This window comes from Lontra canadensis, unplaced genomic scaffold (genome assembly GCF_010015895.1).
Source record: "Lontra canadensis isolate GAN:19392208 unplaced genomic scaffold, GSC_riverotter_1.0 scaffold133, whole genome shotgun sequence".
Lineage (NCBI taxonomy): Eukaryota > Metazoa > Chordata > Mammalia > Carnivora > Mustelidae > Lontra > Lontra canadensis.
The window spans coordinates 1,371,781-1,393,977 of record NW_022631127.1 but is presented as its reverse complement, the minus strand read 5'-3'; the positions used below and the strand labels follow the sequence as shown (position 1 = coordinate 1,393,977).

Sequence of the window (22,197 nt, the reverse complement as noted above, 5' to 3'; positions counted from 1 at the left end):
TCAGAGCCCTGCCCCAGCATCAGCTTCATCTTGTTTTGAACCCCACCCCGTAGAATTCTGCCCACACCTCCCAGCACCTCCTTGTACTTTCCTCACAACCCCTTCCCCATGCCATTCCCTCTCCTAATCTCGCTTGCACGGCATCATCCTTCAAAATCCGACCCAGATGTCACCCCTCTCTGCAGGCCCCCTGAGCCCCTCTCGTGGCACTCAACACACTGTGTTCGAAGTAGTGCTTTATATACCTGCTCCCCACAGTGAGTGTGGCATCCGAGAGGGCAAAGACCGTGGTTTCCCGCATGTCCCCGTTGTCAAGCGCAGGGCCTGCCTGCCAGCAGGGGCTACTAGTACGTGTGTTGCGGGAATGCAGGTGACAACGTTGGCAGACCCTGAAGGGTGCCACTGTGAAAGGTGCATTAAGTAAGCAGGAGCAGAGGCTCAGAGTGAGCTGGCGCATAGACGCGGAAGGAGGCCAGGCTGGAGTGGAGGGCTGGGCTGAGTGCCAGCCAGAGGGATGTGACACCTAGAGCCTGGGCAGGCTTGAGCAAGGGCATTGTAGGACCCAGGCTCTCTACCAGGGGGCTGGCCTGGCAGACACATGGGGAAGGTTGACTGTTGGAGGAGTCTGTGTTGGAAATGGGGACCAGGAATGGGAAGAAACTGTAGGTATGGGGCAGGAGTATTCTAGGATTTGCTACTTATGGGCAATGGGAACTTTTAAAGGATGAGGAAGAAGCCAGAGTCCGAAGTTTGGACCATGAGTTGGGGCTGGGGCCACCACATTCACTGAGGACTTGGCACTCTCCAGCTGCTCCATTAGATAGCGGGTGCATGCCACCTCCTTAAAGCTTTCACAGAAGCCCGGTGGCCTAGGATGTATTAGCTCCGTTTTACTGATGAAGAAACTGAGACTTGGAAAGGTCATGAAACTTGCCCAAAGCTCAGAGCTAGAACACAGGGCCTGGTGTACTCACCAGGAGCAGGGGTCATGGGGCAGGGGGAGTACTCACAGAGGGCTGAAGGAAAGGGGAGCCTTGGGACCCACCCCTTTGAGACCCAAGCCTGTCTGGGTTCTCTGTGCAGGCCCACACCCACAGGTGCGGTCACGCTCAGTTCTCCACAGACGGCTTTTCTGAGCCCTGCCCTGAAGACAGAGCTGGCTCCCTTGGCTTGCCTCCCAAGGATTCCTTACCCCCCAAAAAGCCCAGGGATGTCATTAAAAACAATTAAAGCCCCAGTTGTATGGAAAACAGAAGACTCAAACATTGGTGTAATTCAATTTAAAGTTTTATGGGATGACAAATGCGTGGAGGGTGGCTGGGAGGAGGAGCATAAAGCTTCCTGGCAGGCCCCTTGTCACTTTTACGGTTCTCCATTGTTGCAGCGACTGGGAGGTTCATAACTGGGGTTTGTTGGCGAGGTTGCTGTGGAGGAGCAGGGGCCTTTGCTGGGCCATGTGGTAGGAAACCAAATCCGTTCCCTTCTCCCTGGCTGCCCTCCATGTGGCAGGCACCCTGTGGGGGACCAGAGGTAAGCAGAATAAACCCAGCCTATGCGCAGGCAGCTGTCTGTGTGGTGCGGGGGCCCCGTGGAAAACAACAGAACACACAGGCACATGGTGGCAATGACCATAAGGTGCTGCGAGTGCCATGAGGAACAGTGTAGCGCACTCCAAGGCCCTGAGCGGGCGACCCAAGCTGGTCTTGGTGGGAGAGATGTGCAGGTGGGGAAGGTGCACGTGGGCCCTGCTGGGGGTGGGAACTTGACCTGAGCACCCCGGGGCCAGGAGGAGAGCCGGAGCGGGCAGACATGCACACAGCAAAAAGCCCCATTCCAACTCTGACCCTAGAATTGGGTCTTTGCGGGGGGTTAGTTCTGTGGGCCCTCAGGCTCCTGAGATCCTCTTTTCCTTTTCATATAGGGCATTCCTTATTTCTTAGCAGGGATCTCGGAAAGGAAGTTCTCCTTGGCTCCCTCCCCTCTTTCACCAGGGGACAGCTGGTCTCTTGTTGAGGCCCCCAGTGGCATTTTTGCGCAGTACAGATCCCACCTCCAGTCAGCCAGGTGGGAGACACAGCCAGGTGGGAGGGGAAGTGTGTCGAGTGCTACCAGGACTACATTTCCTGGCACCGGTGCTCAGGGGGCAGGGAGCCCAGGAGGAGAGCCAGGATGGTGAGGAGGGGCCTCCCCAGATCTCCTGCCCCTCATCTCTTCCCCGCCCCTCCTCCAAGAGCCATGTGGGCTCAGGAGCATGTCCGTGAAGCCCCTGGGGCCTGGCAGGGTCTCAGTAGACAAGAGGCTTTCACAATTTATCTCAGGTGAACTAGAAGCAGCAGAGACTCTGAGGAAGCCTGGCCCTAGAAATGCACATAAAGACAGCAGTGGGACGCCATGCCTAATCCAGCAGCCTGGCAACAGTTAAAAGCCCGCGGTACCAAGTGCTGGCAAGGGTGTGCACTGCCCGTGTGGGTAGAAGCTGCCCATTTCAGAAAGCAGTCAGTGAGACCTGGTGACACTGGACTGTGGCCCCCACGCCAGCCTTCCACCCAGATAGCCATGCTAGAAAAACGCTGCGTGTGTGGAAAGGGCCACATGTACAGGAGGTTACTCAACATCATCTCTTGCAGCAAAAACAGCAACTCGTGTCCATCAGTGGGGGCATGGGTAAAAGGTGGGAGCTTTCCTAGAAGAAATACTGCACAATAGTCAAAAAGACATGTACAGAGATAGCAGCATCTCTGTCTAGATAGATACATGCTAAATAGATACAGAGATGGGGGTCTCTCTTTCCCAGGATGATTGGATATTAGAAACATAATACAGAAGGAAGGAGACAAGTGGGAGTGAAGCAGTAATTTGGGACAATTAGTATAAACTAACAAATACACAATTCAAGAACACACGCATGGGACAAAGTGTATAAAATAGAAGGATGAAAGTAAGTGCAGGGAGTCGAGGAGGAAAATGGGACTAGAGGTCTTCAACTCGCTGTCAACGTGAAGCCCGAGAGACAGGGTCTTAGCAGTCAGTCTCAGGTGGTGGGAACACAGGTGGTTCTGATGTCATCTGATTCTCCGTACCTTTTGGGATGGTTTCCATTTCTCTAAAAAACAAGTGGGTGAGAATGGAGTCCCCAGGATGCATGTGGTGCTGTCTTCTCGCAGTCCCAGAGGTGGTGCCGGGGGAGCTGGGGTCGTTCCCAGCAGGGGAGGCGCTGGCAGCCCCCGGGGGCCCACACCGCCCTCTCCTTGTGCAGAGGCCCGAGTTTGGCTTTTTGTAGGAGATGCAATTAATGCATTAGGCAGGGGTGGGATGAGGGGGATGCCTTATCTGTCCCCAGCCTAGCTCGAAGAAGAGGGAGAAATAAGAGCAGCCAAATTGAAACCTTATTAAACAAAATTGGTTAGGTCTGATGGAGCCAAACCTAGACTGATCTTTAAAAGCTTATTTCATTTTTCCCCCTCCGGTCTGAACCTCTTTGAATTGAAGTAACTGATCCTGCTGTAAGCTTATTAGTGTCAAACCTTGTGTGTTTCTTTTCCTCTCCGATTTACATTTTATTAAGTAATGATGAAGTTGCAAGGCCCCGACCCTCGCCTTTGGCACAGCCAGGAGCTTCCAGGCTCATTAGTGGAACAAAAATGGATAATAGAGGTCCAATCTCATTACAGCCAGGACCATTATTATAAAAATCTCTGCACATCAGAGAAACTGCTAAGCATAGGCTATTGTCCACTCCTGTCAAGCATCTGTTGATTCCGTAGAACGCCGAGCGGGCCCTAAACACTGCTGTTCTTCTGCAGTGTATTCTGATGTCGTCGGGCCCCTCCCTTTCTTACCCCGCACAAGGAATGCTGCCAGAGAACTCCCCGCATGTGAGGGAACCTCAGTGCAGGGACTGTAACTCATTTGGACTTCCGTGGTGGTTTTTCTGTCAAGATCTAGTAAAAGAACTTGGGTTTTCCTGGCAGGTAGATCTGGATGCTGTGGATGAATGTCTTAACCTCTAGGGACCTCAGTTACCTTGTCTCTAAAATGAGATCGTTGTTAGCCACCAAAAAGACTGCTCAGGTCTGTAGAGCATCACGTGTAGGTATCCAGCCAATGTCAAGTGTCTCTCTGTGCACCTTCTGTACAGCTCATGGGGTAAAATCGTGAAGTCCAGCATTAGCTGCGTACCACTCTTCCACGCAGGGTGCCATGAAGAGCAGAGATAAACGCTCTGTGCCTCCCACCTTGAGTAATTTCTTTGGGAGGTTTTCAGTAGGCTCCAAGACAGAGACCAGGTCCTTCTGAGTATAGCACCCTACAGAGTCCTCAGGATGCTGGGTAACTGCGCTTCAGATGCTCAGGAGACCAGGAGGGGTAACTGAGCATGTCAGGCCTGGGAACACACAGAGTGTTCCTTTCCCCTCCCATCTACTCCATCGGCAGACAGTTGTGTAGTGTCTGTCCCGTGCCGAGCACCGTGCTACCCAAACCTAGACACGCCGGTGGCTAGGAGGGAGCGGAGCAGTTGAAAAGTCAGGTCTGAGACTGTCTGCCATGCTTGGCCAGGAAGAGGCTGTTGCTGACTGTGGCCAGGGCAGTCGTAGTAGCCTGGGCAGGGGGAGGGAGGGACTGAGCTGCCCCTGTCCCCACCACGCCCAAGTCTCAGGGCAGACTGGCTTCTCCTCAACTTCCCTCCACCCTGAGCAGGGTCCTCTCCCAGTGGATTCTTCCCTCTGTCCCTTCCCTGGAGCCATCCTTCTGGTTCTCACCACATGGGCATCCCCATCGTGGGTACTCCAGACCTGAAGCAGCCTGACAGGGTAGGGCTGCTCTGCCCCCAGCGCCAGCTGCCCAGGCATGGTTTCTGCTCAGCTCACCGGGCTGCAGGATGTCAGGCCTGCATTCATTGTCCCAAGTCTCAGCCTCTTTGCTCTGTGACCTTGGAGACATCCAAAATCTCTGTCTCTTCATCCATAAAATTGAATGTAAAAATATTGACCTGCCTCATAGAGTTTTCATGAAGAATAACTGACCCAGATGATGGTAAAGCCTCTTTGTTAGTCAGAAAAGGCCAAACTGCTTAGCAAGCATGAATTTGAGTTTTAAAAATTGTTTGCTTGCTTGATGTATTCCTTCCTCCCTCTCTCCGTGGGTCCATCCTCCCTTCCCCAGAAGTGCTTGGTGCCAGAACGCAGGGAAGGGCAAGAGGAAGAGACGCGGCAGCCACCGTCCCCTGTTTGAGCTGAGCTCAGGGAATGGGCTGGCCTGGTGGTCCCACACACAGACACCTCCCTGTTCTGCCACCTGCCTTCTTCGCAGCTGTCCTAACTGTGCCCCACCAGAGTGACCTGAGTCCCTCGGAGAGGCTTGGAAGGCTCCTTCCCCTGGGTGATCTGGAATATCCCAACCCCTAGCTAGCCTTGGGGCCAACCCTGCTCCCATAGCATGGCTGTGTACCTCCGTGCGCCTTTTTGGAGCTATGCATCCCAGACCCAGACTGGAACTCCCTCGAGGGCAGGGACAGTGCCGCACCCATCCGTGGCTGCTCTCATTCATTCCACAAATGGGTGTCGAGGGCGTCCGTATGTCTGGCACTGTGCTGGGCACTGAAGATAGACACAGAAGTTAAAATAAAAACAAAGCCCTCACCCTCGCCCTCATGGAGGTTAGAGTCCAGTGTGGGATAGACAGTCAGTAAACAAATATGGGATACGTCACGTAGCGACGAGTGCTATGAAGAAAAGTGAAACAAAGAAAAGAAGATAGGGATGGGGAGCTCTTATCGTGGAGTCAAGGATGGGCTCTGAGAAGGAAACATTTGAGCGGACAGGAAGGAGACAAGGAAAAGAGAAATAGGGCATCTGAGGGAGGAGCATCCCAGTCAAAGGCACTGGCATGTGTGAAGACCCTGAGGTACGAGCACACTTGGCACGTTTCAGGAGCAAGAAGTAAGAAGGCTCATGTGACTGAAGTGACGTGAATAGAGGCTGCAGAGGAACTGTAGCGAATAAAATCAAGAGAAATGACAGGGCCCGACTGTAGGACCTTGGGGTCCTAGCAAGGACGTTAGTTATACAGAGGGAGATAGGAAGCCAGTAAAGGGCTTGGAGGCGAAAGTGCAGAGTCCTATCTTAGGTTTAAGCTGCTCTGTGGGGAACAGGCTGCTGGGGAAGGGGCAGTTATCAAAGCCAGGTGGGCCTGGGACCAGCATGGACAGGGGTTGCAGAGAACCAGGCTTGGGCCCTGGCCCTGTTTGGAAGGTGAAGCCTGTTAGAGCACCCGATGGCTGGGTATGTGTACGAGTCAAGGTGGACCCAAAATTTTCACACGAGCAGCTGGAAACACACAGTTGCCGTTTCTGAGACAGAAGGAAGGAGAGGAGTCTCAGATGTGGGAGGCTGGAGGTACCTACCAGACCTCCAGGTGGAAAGGCTAGAGGCAGGTGTGTGAGTCTTCCTTTCCCAGCCCCTGACATCCCCCTCCAGCCTCCACCTCTCCTGCAGCTCCGACCTCTGTGCTCACCTCCTGCCAGCTGCCTTGCAGGCCTCTCCCAGGCACAGATCTCTCAGCCACCCCTCCTCACCGCAGCGCAAGGCTGTTCCTCCAGCTGGGACCGGGGAGTCTGTCCTCATGTGCCCGTGTTTCTGTCGTCTCCATATCCGGTCTGTCAGCACACCACAGCATGGTACTGCACGGTTCCTTCCTTGCTTTCCCTCTTTCCTTTCTTATTTCTCCACACCGTGTAGCCGAAGTGACCTTGTCAAAGCGCGTGAGAGCACGTGTCATTCCTCTGCTCAACCCCAGGCCCCCACTACCACTGGGGGGCTTCTAGTGTCCTCATGGTGAAGGTGGTGGGCCCATGTCTCCAACCAGATGCCCCCGCCCCCGGCCCCCACCCCCCTAGCCAGCCCACTGCCTTTCAGTCCCACCCCCCCGCACCTCACCACAGCTCACGTTCTTTCCTACCTCAGAGCCTCAGACCTGCTCTGCTCTTCTCTCTGCCCGAAGCCCCTGTGGCTGGTTTCTTCTACTCCTCTGGTCTCCTCTTTAGTGCCACCTCCTCCGGGGAGCCCTCCCCGATGACACAGAAAGGATTGCATCACCCAGTTACTCTCTCCCATAGGACCTCGCCCGTGGTTTTGTAATCTGCACTTATCAGATGATGACTTTATAAGCTGCCCCACACACACCTCTTCCCCGACCCCCAGCAGTAGACTCCAGAGTCCGTTCTGCTCACCCTGTATCACTGCAGGGCCTACGCTTGGTCCGTGAGAGAGGCTTGATAAACACGTGTTGAGTGAATGCCCTCTGCCACTCAACTTGAATATCAGTAAATCCGAGTGAGCTGTTGAGTAGATGGATGGACTCTCTCAAAGTTGGCCCATAAATGAAAGGAAAGCCTGTTTTTGTTTTTTTTTTCCCCCGTTCTGGAGTTGGCAAAACTACTTTCCCGTATTTTTGGTGTCCTCCATGGTCTCTTACATTCTTGAAGTCTGTCTTGTAGAATGGGGGCTTGTCGGCGAGTCCGTGTGCTGATGCGGCTGCACGCCCCCACCAGAGCCCACAGTCATGCCTCGCCGCCCTGTCCCCATCTTTATCTGTTTCACAATTTCCTGTCTGGGCCCTTGAAATCTTGATTTGCACAGTTATTTGTCTTTCTGCTCTTCACGGTGCCCTCTTAAGGCATTCTTTATTATTTCAGTCCTAAGAACACGAGCCCCGTTGAAAAGAACATGCTTTTAATGAAGCCTGCTTGGAGATGGACTTGCTAGTGGGGGTGGGGGCCGACAGTCGGGGATGGGGGGGCTGCGATCCCGGGGAGCATCTGAAACACCAAGAGCTCACTCAGGCCCTGGCGCTCTGGAATCTCTGCTCCATGCTTTCTTTGCCATGAGGGGCATTTCTCTTCCAGAATGAGATGCAGCCATTCTCTTTGGATGGCCTGGGGATTTCACTGGGTCTCCATAAGCAGCATCTGTCAACCGCCCTTTACGCTAGGCCCCAAGATGCAGCCATAGGAACCTGGATTTAAAAGGGGAAATAAGCAAGTCTGATAGGCAAATATTAAGAAATCTGGCCATGACAGATGTTGGAGAAGACACAGATCCATCAAGAGTCTCTGGCCTGTGGCTGGATGAGTACACTGGTACTTTCTTTATCTAGAAGACATGAGCCCTCACTCACCCCTGACCCAGAAGTTCTGGCCCAGGGCCCCCGTCTTCCAGAACCCTCCCTGTGCTGTGCATCAGGCAGGACTCTGGTTTGAGAGGGAATTCATTGCATCATTTTCCAGCAAAAAAACTGGATATGACCCAGGTGCGCATCGACAGGAGGCCGAATGGGTGGGGTTCTGTGTGTGCTGTGTGACATACAGCATCAGCAGCAAATGAGCTGCAGGTGTAGGCGGCACGGGCACAAACTCCCAAGTTCAAACACTCCGAAAACAAAGCGAAGTATTGATTAGGCATATGTACTACATATGTAGTGAGCCTCCGCACAACCGTGTACACGTATATCTAAAAAGAAAGGAATGCCATACACCAAATTCAAGAGAGTGGTTGCCTCCAGCTGGGAGGCAGGCAGGAGACCTAGGTGGGGGAGGAGCACAGAAGGACAGTGAAGTTATCGGTAATGTTTTAGTTCTCAGGGTGGACGATGGGGGCCCGGATATTTACTCTGTCGTAATTTAAGAATGCGGAGGCACAGACTGTGGAACCGTGAAGCAGCGATGGCAACGCAGGACGTCAGCTTCAGAGCAAGCCAAGCAGCGTAACCAGCTCGGTCTGGAGTGAGCAGGGAAGCTGTTCCAGGAGGTGTCCTGAGAGGAACAGGAATTTCAGGTGGAAGAAGTCCCAGGGAGAAGGGTCCTCACAGGCAGAATGCACATGTGGTTCTGTATGTAGCGAATTGTTCAAGCTGCCCCTGGTTGTGGCTTCGGGTGTTGGGAGAATGTGGGGCAGGCCATGCGGAGAAGCCAGGCAAGCAGAAGTCCTTGATGGGGCAGCCAAGGGGGCGTTAAGAGCCCCCGACCTTCCCTGAGCAGCTTCCCCAGTGTGGGGGGTGGGAGGGCGGCGGCCAGGGGGCTGATTCCCTATAGAATTTTACATGACCAGAGGCTCTGCCTGCTCACAACAGCTGTGCCCAAAAGGTTTGAAAGTAGTGATGTGAAGAGGGGAGCCCGTGTAGTGGTCGGTGCCAAGGGAATTGCATCATCCGACATGTTTTAGAAAGCTGGCCTGGAGAAGGGAGACGGGTGGGGTGGGGGCCAGAGGACAGCTCACCGGGCAGCTACAGGCTTGGGGTGGGTGGCGGGGGCGAAGAGCTGTGATTTGGGGCCTGCCTCGCTGGACAGACGCTTAGTGTAAGATAATATTCTCCGGTTACTCTGAGGTGCATTCCTGAAAATCTTAGTTTCCCGTTGCCCTTGTAGACCATTTCAGAGATGTTTTATGTTTCTCTTTGATTGATCTTGGCTGTGGCTTTTGACACCACACTTCTCACTTTCTCTGCCCCCTGACCTCTTGGTTAGGTAGTTAATGATCTTTAAACAAACACTTGAGTATTATGGCTCTCCAGGAAAGGGTCTGGCCTCCTGCGCCTGGAGCGGCTCAGTATTCTCCCTTTATCCAAGGAGAAAACGAGTGCTCCACACACCCGGGCTTTGCAGATGGGGGTGCTCGACAACCTGAAGGCCAAAGTGTCTTTAACTGAGCCAGTTTCGATGGCAGGTTCTCTGAAATACATTACCCATTCCTTTGCTGTGCTAAGCGTGATCTCATCTCTCCGACAGTGGATCTTAGTAGGAATGTTCATTGATTTACGCAAACATTTATTAGAGCCTTTCCTATGTCTGTTCCTGATTTATGAACTGTGGGTGCAGAAATCTGCCTGGTGTAGTAGTTGGTGTGGTGGTTTCCAGAGATAAGATCAGGTTACTCCTTTGCCTAAACTCCTCTGCCACTTCCAGCTTGCCCTCTCCTCCCTGCCCTCCCTGCCCTCCCTGCTGCAGCCCTCCCGCCTCTTTGTTTATTTCTCAGACCCACAGAACCTCCATCCTGGGCCTGTACATTCATTAGTTTCCCTGTTCAGAACTCTCTTTTTCTGGACCTTCACATAACTTCTTATAATCAGGTCTTAGCTGAGTCATCACCTCTATAGACGTCTTCCCTGGCCACCGCTCTGAAAAGCCAGATCTCCCCTTACACGCTAGGCCTTCTCTATATATTTTATATATGTATACATATTATATGTAATATAGTACTCTATTATATGTATAGAATTATGTTAGTTATATATTGACACACAAAGCTTCATAATTGTATCAGCACAAACTTAGTTAATGTTAACGTATTTATAGTTCTATTGCTGTTTCTCACTCTGTTCCCACCGCCAGAACAGTCTCTGTCACGCTGTAGTCCCTCATTGTGACCTCTCCTGGAGAAGCACACAGGCTCGTGGGCAGATCGGCACAGAATAGGCAGTGACAGCAGAGCAGGCTGTGTATGACTCAGAGGAGCTTGGAGTCGCACCAAAGAGAGAGGGACAGACCCTACCCACTGTGGGTCAGGGTAGACTTTCTAGAGCAATGGGGTTTGGCCTGGGCTTTCAAGGACAAATGGCCATAGCTTGGCAGCCTGAGGACCTGGGGGAGCCATTCTGCATGTGGTGACAAGCCCTCTACAGAGGGCTGAAGGCAAGAAAGTGCTGGAATGGGGTTTGGGGTGGAGCAGCGACTAGAGGGACAGAGGGAGCTAAGGTAGCTGAGGATTTGGCTGACCACCACCCGCATCCTGGACCAGGGGACCCCGCGAGCCTCATGTTTGCAGGGTGGAGCTTGTTCTGGCCAGGGGGAGTCTGAGCTCCCCAGAGCTCTTCTGGGGTGCCATGCCCGGGGCCGGGTTGGTGTTGGCAGTCCTGGGATGGGGACTTCTCCAGCTGGAAGCCCTCCCCACCAGCCTCAAGGCTCTTCATTTCCTGAGTTTTCTCTTTTGCTGCCCCCCAGGTGGTGAAGAAGGTGAAGTCCATGCAGATGTTTCACATGCCTGTCACATCAGCCATGCAGGGAGACCGCCTGGGCATTTGCGTCACCCAGTTTGACCCCAAGCTGCTGGAGCGCGGCCTGGTGTGTGCCCCCGAGTCCCTGCACACTGTCCACGCAGCCATCATCTCTGTGGAGAAGATCCCATATTTCCGGGCACCCCTGCAGACCAAAGCCAAGTTCCACATCACGGTGGGCCATGAGACGGTCATGGGCCGGTTGATGTTCTTCAGCCCTGCCCCCGACAGCTTTGACCACGAGCCTGTGCTGGACTCCTTCGACTTCTCTCGAGAATACCTCTTCCAGGAGCAGTACCTAGAGAAGGATTTGGCACCAGTGGGGACGGACAGTGATGAGACTGACAAGAAGACGGGCCAGGCCGCCGAAGGCCGCTGCCCACGGCAGCAGTGGGCCCTTGTGGAATTTGAGAAGCCTGTCACCTGCCCTCGGCTGTGCCTGGTGATTGGCTCCAGGCTAGATGCGGACATTCATGCCAACATGTGCCGGCTGGCCTTCCACGGCGTCCTGCTGCACGGCCTGGAGGACAAGGACTATGCCGAGAGCTTCTTGCCCAGGCTGAAAGTGTATAAGCTGAAGCACAAACATGGCCTTGTAGAACGGGTAAGCAGTCCCTCCGCCCATCATCCTGACTTGTCGGACCCAGGTGGCCGGGATGGACATGTTTGGGGTCCATGATGAGAACCAGGAAGACCTCAGAGGCCTCTGGTCCCAACTTCTGAGGTTTTAAAACAAGGAAACTGAGGCCCAGAGTGGCTGAGTGGCCTGCGTTCTCCTAGCCCTCAGTCATAGAGCCAGGGCCTGCACCAAGGCAGGGGAGCCCCACGGCACCTGCTCCTGTCTCCTTCAGGGGTGGAGGTGGCTGTGTAGGGCAGAGCAGCCCCGGGCCCTCACGCTAACTGTTGCAGACAGCAGCATTTCACCTGGGCCGGAAGCCAGTGTTGTCAGTGGCCTCCTTGAGTTCCAGGTAAGAGGCCGGGCCTTGCCCCTCCCAGCCTGATGACCAGGCCCTTGCTCTCGTGTCCTCAGTAGGAACTGAACCTTCATCAGGCAGGGTGCCTGCTGGGTCACATCAACAGAGGGAGCATGGCTGGTCCTTGTAGGGCAGGCCTGGGCAAGTGGGTCCTTAGCCTGTGGGGTGGGGCCTGGCCAAGCGGGTCCTCAGCCTGTGGGGTGGGGGGTGTGGGGAATGATGGTGGCAAAGAGTGTCAGAGGGCAAGAGGTGGGAAGGTACAGGAAGGGGACACAGTGGAAAGGGGACACAGTGGGAGGCCTGGGCTGCTGGCTTCCTAAGGTTTCTGGTGTCAATACTAGATACAGGTCTCGAGCCATGGGTGAGCCAGTCTGGTTCACAGGCCTTTCACGAGAGGGGGCAAATGCAGTAGCCTAGACCCAAAGGAGGTCCTGAAGTCCTGGGATTGCCTTCTGTCAGGTGGGCCCCATCCCCCTGCTTGTCTCTCACTGTAGGTCTCAGTGGGAATCCCTGCCTCCTGGGCTTTAAAGAGATGGGGAGAGAATGTCCAAACCTCACTCCTCCCCGGCTGTGGGCCCCTGCAGGGCAGGCCTGGCTGTGGGTAGTCCTGGGACTCCTGTCCAAGTGGGTGAGCACGGCTGTGCTGAGACCCCAGTGTTGGGAGGCCCTCAGCCAGGCTGCAGTTCCGTTCCTTAAACGGCAGGATGAGGGTTACCCCTCTGGGCTCAGGGCCCTGCCCACATCAGCATGGGCCCCAGCGTGGGGTCTGACCTTCACCAAAAAGGCACTCAGGAGAAAGTGTCAGGGCCTTGGGGGCCAGCCGGGGTCGGGGCTTCCAGTGTCTCTTTCCCCTCTCTTGGATCCCCACGTTTCTCCTCTGGAACTCTCACTGCAGAGGCTCCCACTCACTCCCTCCTTCTCTCAGGATTCTTCCTCGGACTCAGGCCCGATTCCCTTCCTCTTCTGCCTGTGTCTAGACCTGCCCTCTGATGGGAGAATCGGTAGAAGTTGCTTACTTACCTACTCACAGTCTATCGAAACTCAGGATCCTTAGCTCTGTAATCTCAGGCCTCCCACTTTGAGGCCAGCCTCACCCGCTCAGGCGGACAGGCTTGGTCACCCTGTGCTGCTGCTGGAGTCCTGGAGCTGGAGCCATGACTGCCCCCACCCCTCCACCCTCCACCCCATCCACCGCTGTTGCTGTCTGTCCCTCCGTGAAGGTTGGCTTCCTCATCTGCGGAGCAGCAGCCTAAAGTCCCAGGGCTGCCAGGAGGGGTCAAGGGCTGACCATGGGGGCCACTCAAAGGCTCCCTCACCCGCGGGCCAGCCCTGAGATGCTGATTGAGGACGAAGGTGATAAAGTGCACGTTGCTCATTTGTCTCGCTTGATTTATTAGCAGTCTTATGAAGTATAATTATTCTCTGGTGAAATATCTGTCATGGAGTAATGTCCCACTGGTGAGTTCATAGGTCTAATTGCCCCACACAGGCCTGCTGGTGGTGGAGCAGCAGTGACTTCCTTCGAGAATGAGGAGTGTGGGTTTGTGAGGAGCAAGTAAACATACCATTGAATGCCTCTTGCCTCCTAAGGGGCCATGGTGGGGTGGGGGGGCGTCCAGGAGACGTGCTGAGCCAGAGCCAGCCCCTGCCACCAGGCTGGGGTGTCCCTGGGGCCGCTGGCCCTTTCCTCCTCAGTCCGGGGAGGCCAGAAGTGGAGGCAGAAGAGCCCCAGACTTGCAGGCAACAGACCCCGCGCAGACAGTCTGAGCAGAAAGCCTCCCTCTCACCAGGGACTGCTTCGGGCAGGGCTATGGCTGTGTGTGGAGGAGTCCTGAGACTGGAGTCCTGCAAGGAAGGAAAGAGCACAGCACCTGAGTACCCTCTACCAGCCCCTTAAGGCTCTAGCTGAATGGACACCTGTCCTGTGTCACAGGTTCGTTTCTGGGCCCAGGGGCAGGAATACACCTGCCTCCCGCCCCCCTCCAGCCGATCCCTACTCTTTTTACTTAGCACCTACTGTGTGCCATTACGGGCTGCATACCTTATTCTGAAGCCTTATAAAGATTCAAGAAGGAGGTTATTATTTTCCTATGCACTTTTTTTTGAAATTATTAAGTAGATCACTTTCTTCCTCCTAAAATTATATGTAAATATTTGGGAGAGGTAATATATGCACATGGTAAAAAATAATTCAAACAACATGAAAAGTTACTCCAAAAAAAGCTCGTTTTCTTCCTGCTCTGAACTCAGGCCATCAGGGCCCCTCTGCAAAGGCAGCCATGCTGGAGACCAGCTCAAGACATGTGAAGCAACCTGCCTAAGGTCACAGGATGGTCAAGTCAGGATTTGAACCCAGCACTGACTGGCCTCTGAGCCCTTATCTCTCCAGCATGTCTGTTAAATTCTTGCCCAGTGAGCTGAGAGGCTAGTGTGCTCTCAAGAAGCTGGAGTCTCCTTGGCAAGAGACTTTTCTTCTTAGTCAGGTTGGTAAGCATTGAACTTCTGGGATCACACAGCCTGGACTCAACCCTTAGCGGTACCATGTAACAACTGTATGCCTTGGGCAGCCATTTTACATCAACAGCCTCATTCATTTGAGGAGCAGACTGTCTCCACCTCACGGTGAAGTGGCTTCATATCTGAGTTAAGTCTAGCTCAGGGGAAACAGGAAGGAGGTTTCCTAGTATAGCTCACGATTAGAAGGCTGGACTTACTCCAAAAGGCAGCCCCATTTGCTTTGAGCAGGACCCAGAGTACACAGAGATTTTCAGATCACTTAGTTGGCCACGGTCTTTGCCATGTGGCAGACTGGTCAAACGTGGAGGCCTGGGCTTCAGTACCAGCCTGACCCACTCCTAGTTGGAAACACGGGCAGGACCAGGGAATTTTGCAGAGCTGCCCCGTGGGGTGGGATGTCTACAACATCCTCCATTTATAGACGAGGAAGGCCCAGCCCTATACAGATATATGTTGAATGGATACTTTCCATCTGGACAAACTTAAGGCATATAGTCCTTCTGAGCCCATTGCCTAAAAGACATTCATGCATATGTCCAGATGTTTACTTAGCTCCTATGTGTGCGAGGCACTGGGGAGACAGCAAGGCAGGCAGAATTCTTGTTCTCACAGGGGAGACTGACAAGGAATAATACCTTAGATGTTTTCAGGTAGTGGTAAGTTCTAGAAAGAATGTAACGGTGAGATAAATACAAAATGCTGAGGACAGTGCTTGGCACATGAAGAGGCCAGCTGTTAACCCTCCCCAGGTCTTCTCTTACTTCTGTGCTCTGCTTCACTTGCTCACACTAGAGGATGGGTCCAACTCTGCAGATGTGGCTTTTCACGGTGGTGTCACCTACAGTGTCTGTGGCCCTTGGGCCACATCCAAGCAGTTGCCCTTGCACCAAATCTGATCATCTTTAACAAGCTTCTTTTCTCTGGATACTTTATACACTCAAACACGATTTAATTAACTTACCACCAGCAAATGGCTTTCCTCGCTTGGCTAACAAATGAACCACTTGGAAACTTACTTTGATTGTAGCCTATTCTCTCTCTCTCTCTCTGTCTTTTTGTTTTGTGAAGAAATTCTGCTGTGATGAGATGTATTGCTTGAAATTGTCTCATTTTTTTTTTCTGTGAGCTAGGATTATTGTGATGTTAGTATATGCTGTATTTTATTAACACAGTCCATAAAAAACACAGAACTCTGCCATGTAATTCGATAAAATAATAATCTGCACCTCACCAGGCATTAAAAGTGTGACATTCGAAGTCCACTTTTCCTGTTTTGACATGGTGCCTGTGCACTGATAATAGAAATGAATAAATAAAACATATGGCTGGGTGAGCTGCTGTGAAGCCATCCCAGAGTCATAGCACCCAGTACCTTCTAGGTCTCTGTCACAACTGCTCAACTCTGACACTGGGGCACAAAAGCAGCCATAGAGAAGGTAGAAGCAAGTATGTGTGGTGGGGTGCCAGTAAGACTTTATTGATGGCACTGAAATTTGAATTTCTCATAGTTTTCCTGTGTCAGGAAATATCCTTCTTTTGATGTTTTTCAAGCCATTGGAAAATTGAAAAACCATTCCTAGCTTGAAGGCCATACAGAAACAGATACTGGGCAGCATTGGGGCCTCTAGCTATAGTGTGTCCACTTCTGATCTAAATGATAAATAGGACTTTTGAAACACATTGAGCATCCTGCAAGGAAAAGTCTAATCACCATCTACAACCACAGGTACTCAACTCTGTCTACAGTCCTCAGGAATTAGGTCCTGAGAATGGAGATCAGGTTAACAGAAATGCTCCAGAGGTCTCACCTGAGGGAGAGAAGAAGGGAAGTGAAGGTGTTCTAAAGGGTTAGTCTTTCTAGGGAGAGGGGTTGGGAAAGGGAGTTAGAGCCTGTGGTGGTGAGGGAGATGCTTACTATCCCATTTTCAAGTAAAAATATAGAAAGATGTGTCAGATTATAAACACAAAGAGGAAGAAACTATGAATGGAACTGGAAAGTATAGCACTTCCACACACACAAAGGAAAAACTGGAATGTATTTGATTGAGTCAACAAAAATGAGGGAAACAAAAACATAAATAATGACAAAAAACAGAAGGAAGTCATTATATCCGTCATTATACTAAACGTGAATGTCCAAATTCTCCTATTAATACAGAGATCAGTAGTTTGGATTAAAACAAATATGGCACTTATAGGGAACACACAGTGGTAAATGAAGGCTACGAATAAAAGGATAGAGAAATGTCAGGTTACTGAACAAAAAGTATGGGTGGTAATTTCTGACAAGCTAATTTCAGACAAGCTAGAATTTCAGACAAAAATACAAAGATAAGGGCGCCTGGGTGGCTCAGTGGGTTAAGCCGCTGCCTTCGGCTCAGGTCATGATCTCAGGGTCCTGGGATCGAGTCCCGCATCGGGCTCTCTGCTCATCAGGGAGCCTGCTTCCCTCTCTCTCTGCCTGCCTCTCTGTCTACTTGGGATCTCTGCTGTCAAATAAATAAATAAAATCTTAAAAAAAAAAAATACAAAGATAAGGGGAGACATTGCGTAATGATAAAGGGCATGGTTACAAACTTGCACCTACCAAACATGTAGAAACAAAATCTGTTAGAAATCCAAGGAGAACTTGGTAAAAAATGGAGTCATAATTATACTGGGGCACTTTAGAATGCAGATTCTGAAATTAGGCCCACTGAACAACAGATAAGGACACCAAGTCATAACATGATTGCTATGCTTGATTTCTAGATAGAAATTTTTTTAAAAAATACACTTTCTCTTTTTTTTCCATGGAACATTTACAAAACTGGACATTCAGTAATAGTCATTCAAAAAAAAATTTGTGGAACACCTGTGTGCTATTTTCAGGGCCTGGGGATATAGCATTGAATAAGAGAAACAAAATCCCTGTCCTTGTGGAACTTAGGTTCTGGTTGTACCTGTGGCCACAGAGAAAACCCTAGTAGACTTTTAAAAGTAGAAAACATGAGCCATTAAGATTAGAAATGAAGATTGGATATAGACACACTGATGTTGTGTGTGTCTGTGCATTTGTTCATTGTTTCATGTGTTTGCAACTTGGAAATTTGCAGGCAGCAAGTTGCTTTTCGTTTGGCTTTTAAAAGGCTTTTCCTCATACTGTTACATAATGTAGAAAACCCCCCCCCCCCGTAATAACTTTTTTTCTTTTTTTTAGGCTTTTTTTTTTTCTTTTCTTTTTTACTTCCTTTGATCCTTTAATTACATCACAAAGAAAGTCTTAGATTCCCTTGAAGGTGATTTTAACACTCCTGTGTTCCATGCTAATCTGCCTTTTGAACAGGTAGGAAAACAGGACCAAGATACATCCTTCCAGTAGCCAACAGTCTGTGACTAGGATCCAATTCATTTTTTAATCATATTTACTTTACCTTCAGGTTCCTGTTTATGGTGACTTTTGTTTTCTCTCTAGGGTATGAAGTGAAGTTTCCCTTTAAGCAGAGGTATTTAAAGAGAACAATTAGGTAAAGGCTCTTTTTTCGCAGGTGTGCAAAGACCTGGTGAAAGTGAAGGGGGGGTGGAGAGTGTTTCTCAGCTGGAATGGAGCTGCTAGGCCATGCTCCAGAGGTCCTTGCCTTGTAGCCACATGAAGGGTCACACCCGCTGCCCCCCCTCTGAGTGGGCCAGAGTCACAGGAAATGTGTCCTTCCTACGAGGACAGAATGCCTGGGGCATTCAGAGGGGCTGCAGGGAGCAGGAGAGGAGCAGGGTCTCTGCTGGTGGGAGGGAGGTGATCTGGTGAGGGAAAAGTACAGAGCTGGTAACTTTGACCTGTGCCTTGTGACTGGTCAGACTGGCAGGACTTGGGGGTCCCAGGGCCAGGCACTGTTTCTGCAGGGGCCCAGAGGTCTGGCCCTGGGTGTTTGGAAAAGGGCCCTCAGCCCAGGGCACCCAGCAACTGGAGGATGGAAAGGGAGCTCCAAGGGGCAGGTGGGCTGACAATTGAAGCCGCCAGCAGGGCCAGCGATGCAAGCTGGGGGCTGGAGAAGGCTGGGACTTCATTCAGATTTTGCTGGAGAAATTTTCTGAGTGGGGTCAACCGGGGCAGCCTGCAGAGTGGGTATCCACTCAAGGTCCCCAGACTTGTCCCCTCTTACCTGACCTGCATACCCAAGGCTCCCTCTGAGCCTGGGTACCCCAGCTTGAGTCGAGTGGTCTGGCCTGACTGAAGCCACTTACTCTCTGGGGCCCTGTTTCCTCATTTGTAACAATTGCCTGGGCAAAGGTGGGGCCTCTGAGGGCGCCGTGCCGAGGACACAGAGTGCTGGGCGCTGCCTGCCTTGCTGTGGTCCACTTCACACCTCTGACTGCTCGCACACCCCAGGGGCCCTCCTCACCTCCCTCCCTGCCTCAGAAGCTTGCACGGCTCCACCCATATAGTTTTTCTCCTGAACAAAGGTGGTCGTGCCAGCTCTTACTCAAAAATCCCTTCGGGCCCTCCTCACAGCCAAGGCAAAGACAATACTCACACCTTAGCTACCACGGCTGGCCTGCCACGAATTGGGAAGTTGGGTCTCAGGGTGCGGCAGGCCCAGGAGGCAGGCATGCAGGACCACTGGGATGCCTCTTTGCGACCAGGGCTGGAAAAGAGCAGAGGAGGAGACCAGGTGTGGCAGGTTCTGCAGGCCGAGGCCATGAAGGCCCAGGGAATTCAGGCTCCAGCCAGGGCCCCAGGGGGATGTTGGATGGCCCCCATTGTGAGACTTTGGGGGAGTCTCTTCCACACAGTGTCCTTACTGGAAAAACAGGGCTTATACTCCCTACTCCATGGGCCGGTGTAAGGCAGGAAGATGAGTACATATAAAATGCTGAGCTCTGTCACTGGCATGGTGGGCCATTGTTAAGCAGTGACTCTCCTCATTGCTATTTGTTTGGACTTCCCTGAGGGCACAGATGCCTGGGTTCCCAGCTGTGGTGGTGGCAAGACGCTGGTGCCAACACCCCTCCTGTGATGGGATCACGCCAGGCATGCCGACCGTCCTGGCTCTGGCACCCTGGCGCCGGATGGGGCAGGCCTTAGGGCTGGGCCAAGGAGCCTGCGGCATCGGCCTGACCAAGTGGAAACACGCAGACGCCACCGGGAGCTCTGGCCGGCTTTGAAGTCTAAAGCGGTGCTGCCTCCCAGCTCTTGGCTCACCCCGCTCCACTGCTGATGGCTTGTTAAATGTGCCCAGGGCCCTGGAGAGCGTGCTGGCCAGGGTGCAGGCCGGCCCTGGCTCCCTGCAGCCCTTTCTGAGTGGGGGGCCATCTGACAGACCCCTGTCTGGGGGGGAATCGAGCACGGCCATCCACCTGGCCCCTTAGGCCACTTGGCTAACCCCTGCTGCCCCAGGCCCTTGTCTAGCAGGCCAAGGGCTGTGTCAGTTCCCAAACCACTCGAGAAAACAGAGGTGCCCCCTGAAGCCGGGGGAGATCAGATGGCTGTTCTAGTGCTCTGGCCCTGGCCCAAGCCCTCGGCCCCTCGCCTCCCTCCAAGTGTCAGCGTCTGAGACCAGAAAGTCTTGCTTCAGCCACTGAAGGGCAGTGAGCTTCATATAGATAGATTGATTGATTGATTGATTGATTGATTGATTTATATATATTTCCTCCACGAAAATGCAGCTGCCTTGGTGAGCTGTGCTTTGATACCTCCTTAGGCACTCCAGACAGACAGCTTTACCTGCATTGCTGCCCGGGTGATGCAGGACAGAGCCAGGGAGGGAGGCTGGGGGGATGGGGGTGGGGCGCTGGGAGGCGCAGCTTGCTACAGACAAGTGGGGGCCTGCCCATCGCTGGGACTGAGGAAGCCAGCCCCACTGGCCGGAGAGGTGGGACAGAGGTAGATACCTCCTTGGCTGGGCGCCTTCTGTGATACCCAGAGCCTTCTCATTGGGCCTTTGCAACTCACTTGATCAAACGAGACGAACTGAAGGCTGCTTTCCTTTTGCGGGTTGACACTATGGGATGGCAGTGAGGTTTGTTGTCACTCACAGCAGTCTTTCACATTGGCACGCTTGCCTCTTCTCACAGCATCCTTGAAGGTGGACACATTCTCCCTGTTTCCACTAGAGAGAACACTGAGGCTCAGAGAAGTGACATGGCCTGCCCTAGGTCACCAGCCACCCTAGCTTGCAGGCCGCTCCAGGGCTCCCTGCTCCCTGCCATGGCCCTGTACTGGCAGGGAAGAAAAGGCAGCCTCTGGGCTAGATACCAGAACAACAGCATCGCTGTTTCCCCCTGGGGAAATTGTCAGTCCTGGTGGCCGTCAAGTGCTGTAGCAGAATTACCACCCTCTGCAGGAGGCTTCCGGGTTACCTTGGTGATCCAGGCAACTTCTGAGCTCTTCCATCGCAGATCCCTTCCCTGACTGCTGTCCTCCGCAAGGACCTCACTGTGTATGAGGGAGAGAACCAGAGTCCCAAGAGTGGCCGTGGCATGTAGTCTCTGTGGAAGTAGATGTCCACATCCTTGCTTTTCTTCAATGCGCTAACTCTCCATCTTGCGGTTTCTGAGTATGTCTTAGTTGTTCTTGCCAGCACCAACACCCCTAATCCCGAAAACAGCCTTTTCAGAGGAAGAAACTGAGGGTCAGGGAAGTCCCTTGCCCAAGGTCATATTGCTGGAAGAGGCAATCCAGACTCAAACCTTCCCAGTCCTCCCCACAGCCAGCGGAGCAAGCATCTCAGGGCCCCACCGCATAGCTGGCTGTCCCTCTTTCCTTGGTGCCACTTCTCCAATTTGAATTCAAATAGCCACTTCAGGACTTGGGTACTTCCCAAGCCTCATCATGGGAGCCGGGCCCCAAGAGAGACACACACATGTAATGACATAATTATGTGCACTGGCAGCCACGTTCCCACTCGGAGGCTGGGGACAGTAGGGACTCGCCTGGCGTGGAAGCGAGAGCCTGGGCTTCCATGCACAACCAGTGACTGCTCTTTGGGAACTCGCCCTCCGGTGACTGAAAGCTCATAAGCGAAGCAAAGTATTCATGCAAACAGTGAAAGTCCCCACTTAGAGCTATTGTTGTAACTGCGCTGGCCCAGGTTCAGCATTGTTCCCGAGGAGCAGGGCTTGCTGAGTAAGTCCCACATGCATTGCCTGTGGTTTGACGTCACAGTGATTGATTTCAACATGAAAAGCCTCCAACGGTCCTCTGAAGGTTTTTCCTCATTGGATGTGCCGGTGTCTGATTTCTGAGGTCTCTCTCCTTTAGCTGGAAGAGTCTATAGTTTGGAGACGAGCCCAGCCACTGGGCAAGCACACATGTTCTAGAAATGGATAGGGCCGAGAAAATGCATTACCTCCAGCCCTCTGCCCTCTAATGCCCAGAACAAATGATGACCCCTGGTCTTCCAGAAGCTCCCCAGAAATGCTGTTCTCAGTGCCTCCAGCAGGAAGGGCTACCATCCCTTGCCATAGCCAGACTTTTAATGAGGTTTCTCTCAGCGATCATTTGTGTGTCCCCTCTTTGCACCACACCCCTGGTAATATCTGGAGGGCTCATGTTCTGGGAATGCAGAAATGCACTTAGGCCAACGCCTGCCTTCCAAGACCACCCTTCTTCCAACTGGGGCGGCCCGTGCCGACAAGCTGTGGCTGGGCCAAGACCCACACATAGGCTTTGTCCCTGCCTGTT

At 52.6% G+C, this 22,197-nt stretch overlaps 1 protein-coding gene across 1 annotated transcript in view; it reads left to right on the top strand.

Moving 5' to 3' along the window:
* The window catches only part of EEFSEC (eukaryotic elongation factor, selenocysteine-tRNA specific), a 248,410-nt gene that overhangs the window by 174,031 nt on the left and 52,182 nt on the right, over nucleotides 1–22,197 (top strand). The window contains exon 4 of the mRNA XM_032842773.1: nucleotides 10,994–11,650. Coding sequence (XP_032698664.1) covers nucleotides 10,994–11,650 — 657 coding nt within the window. The remainder of the gene's footprint in view (nucleotides 1–10,993; nucleotides 11,651–22,197) is intronic.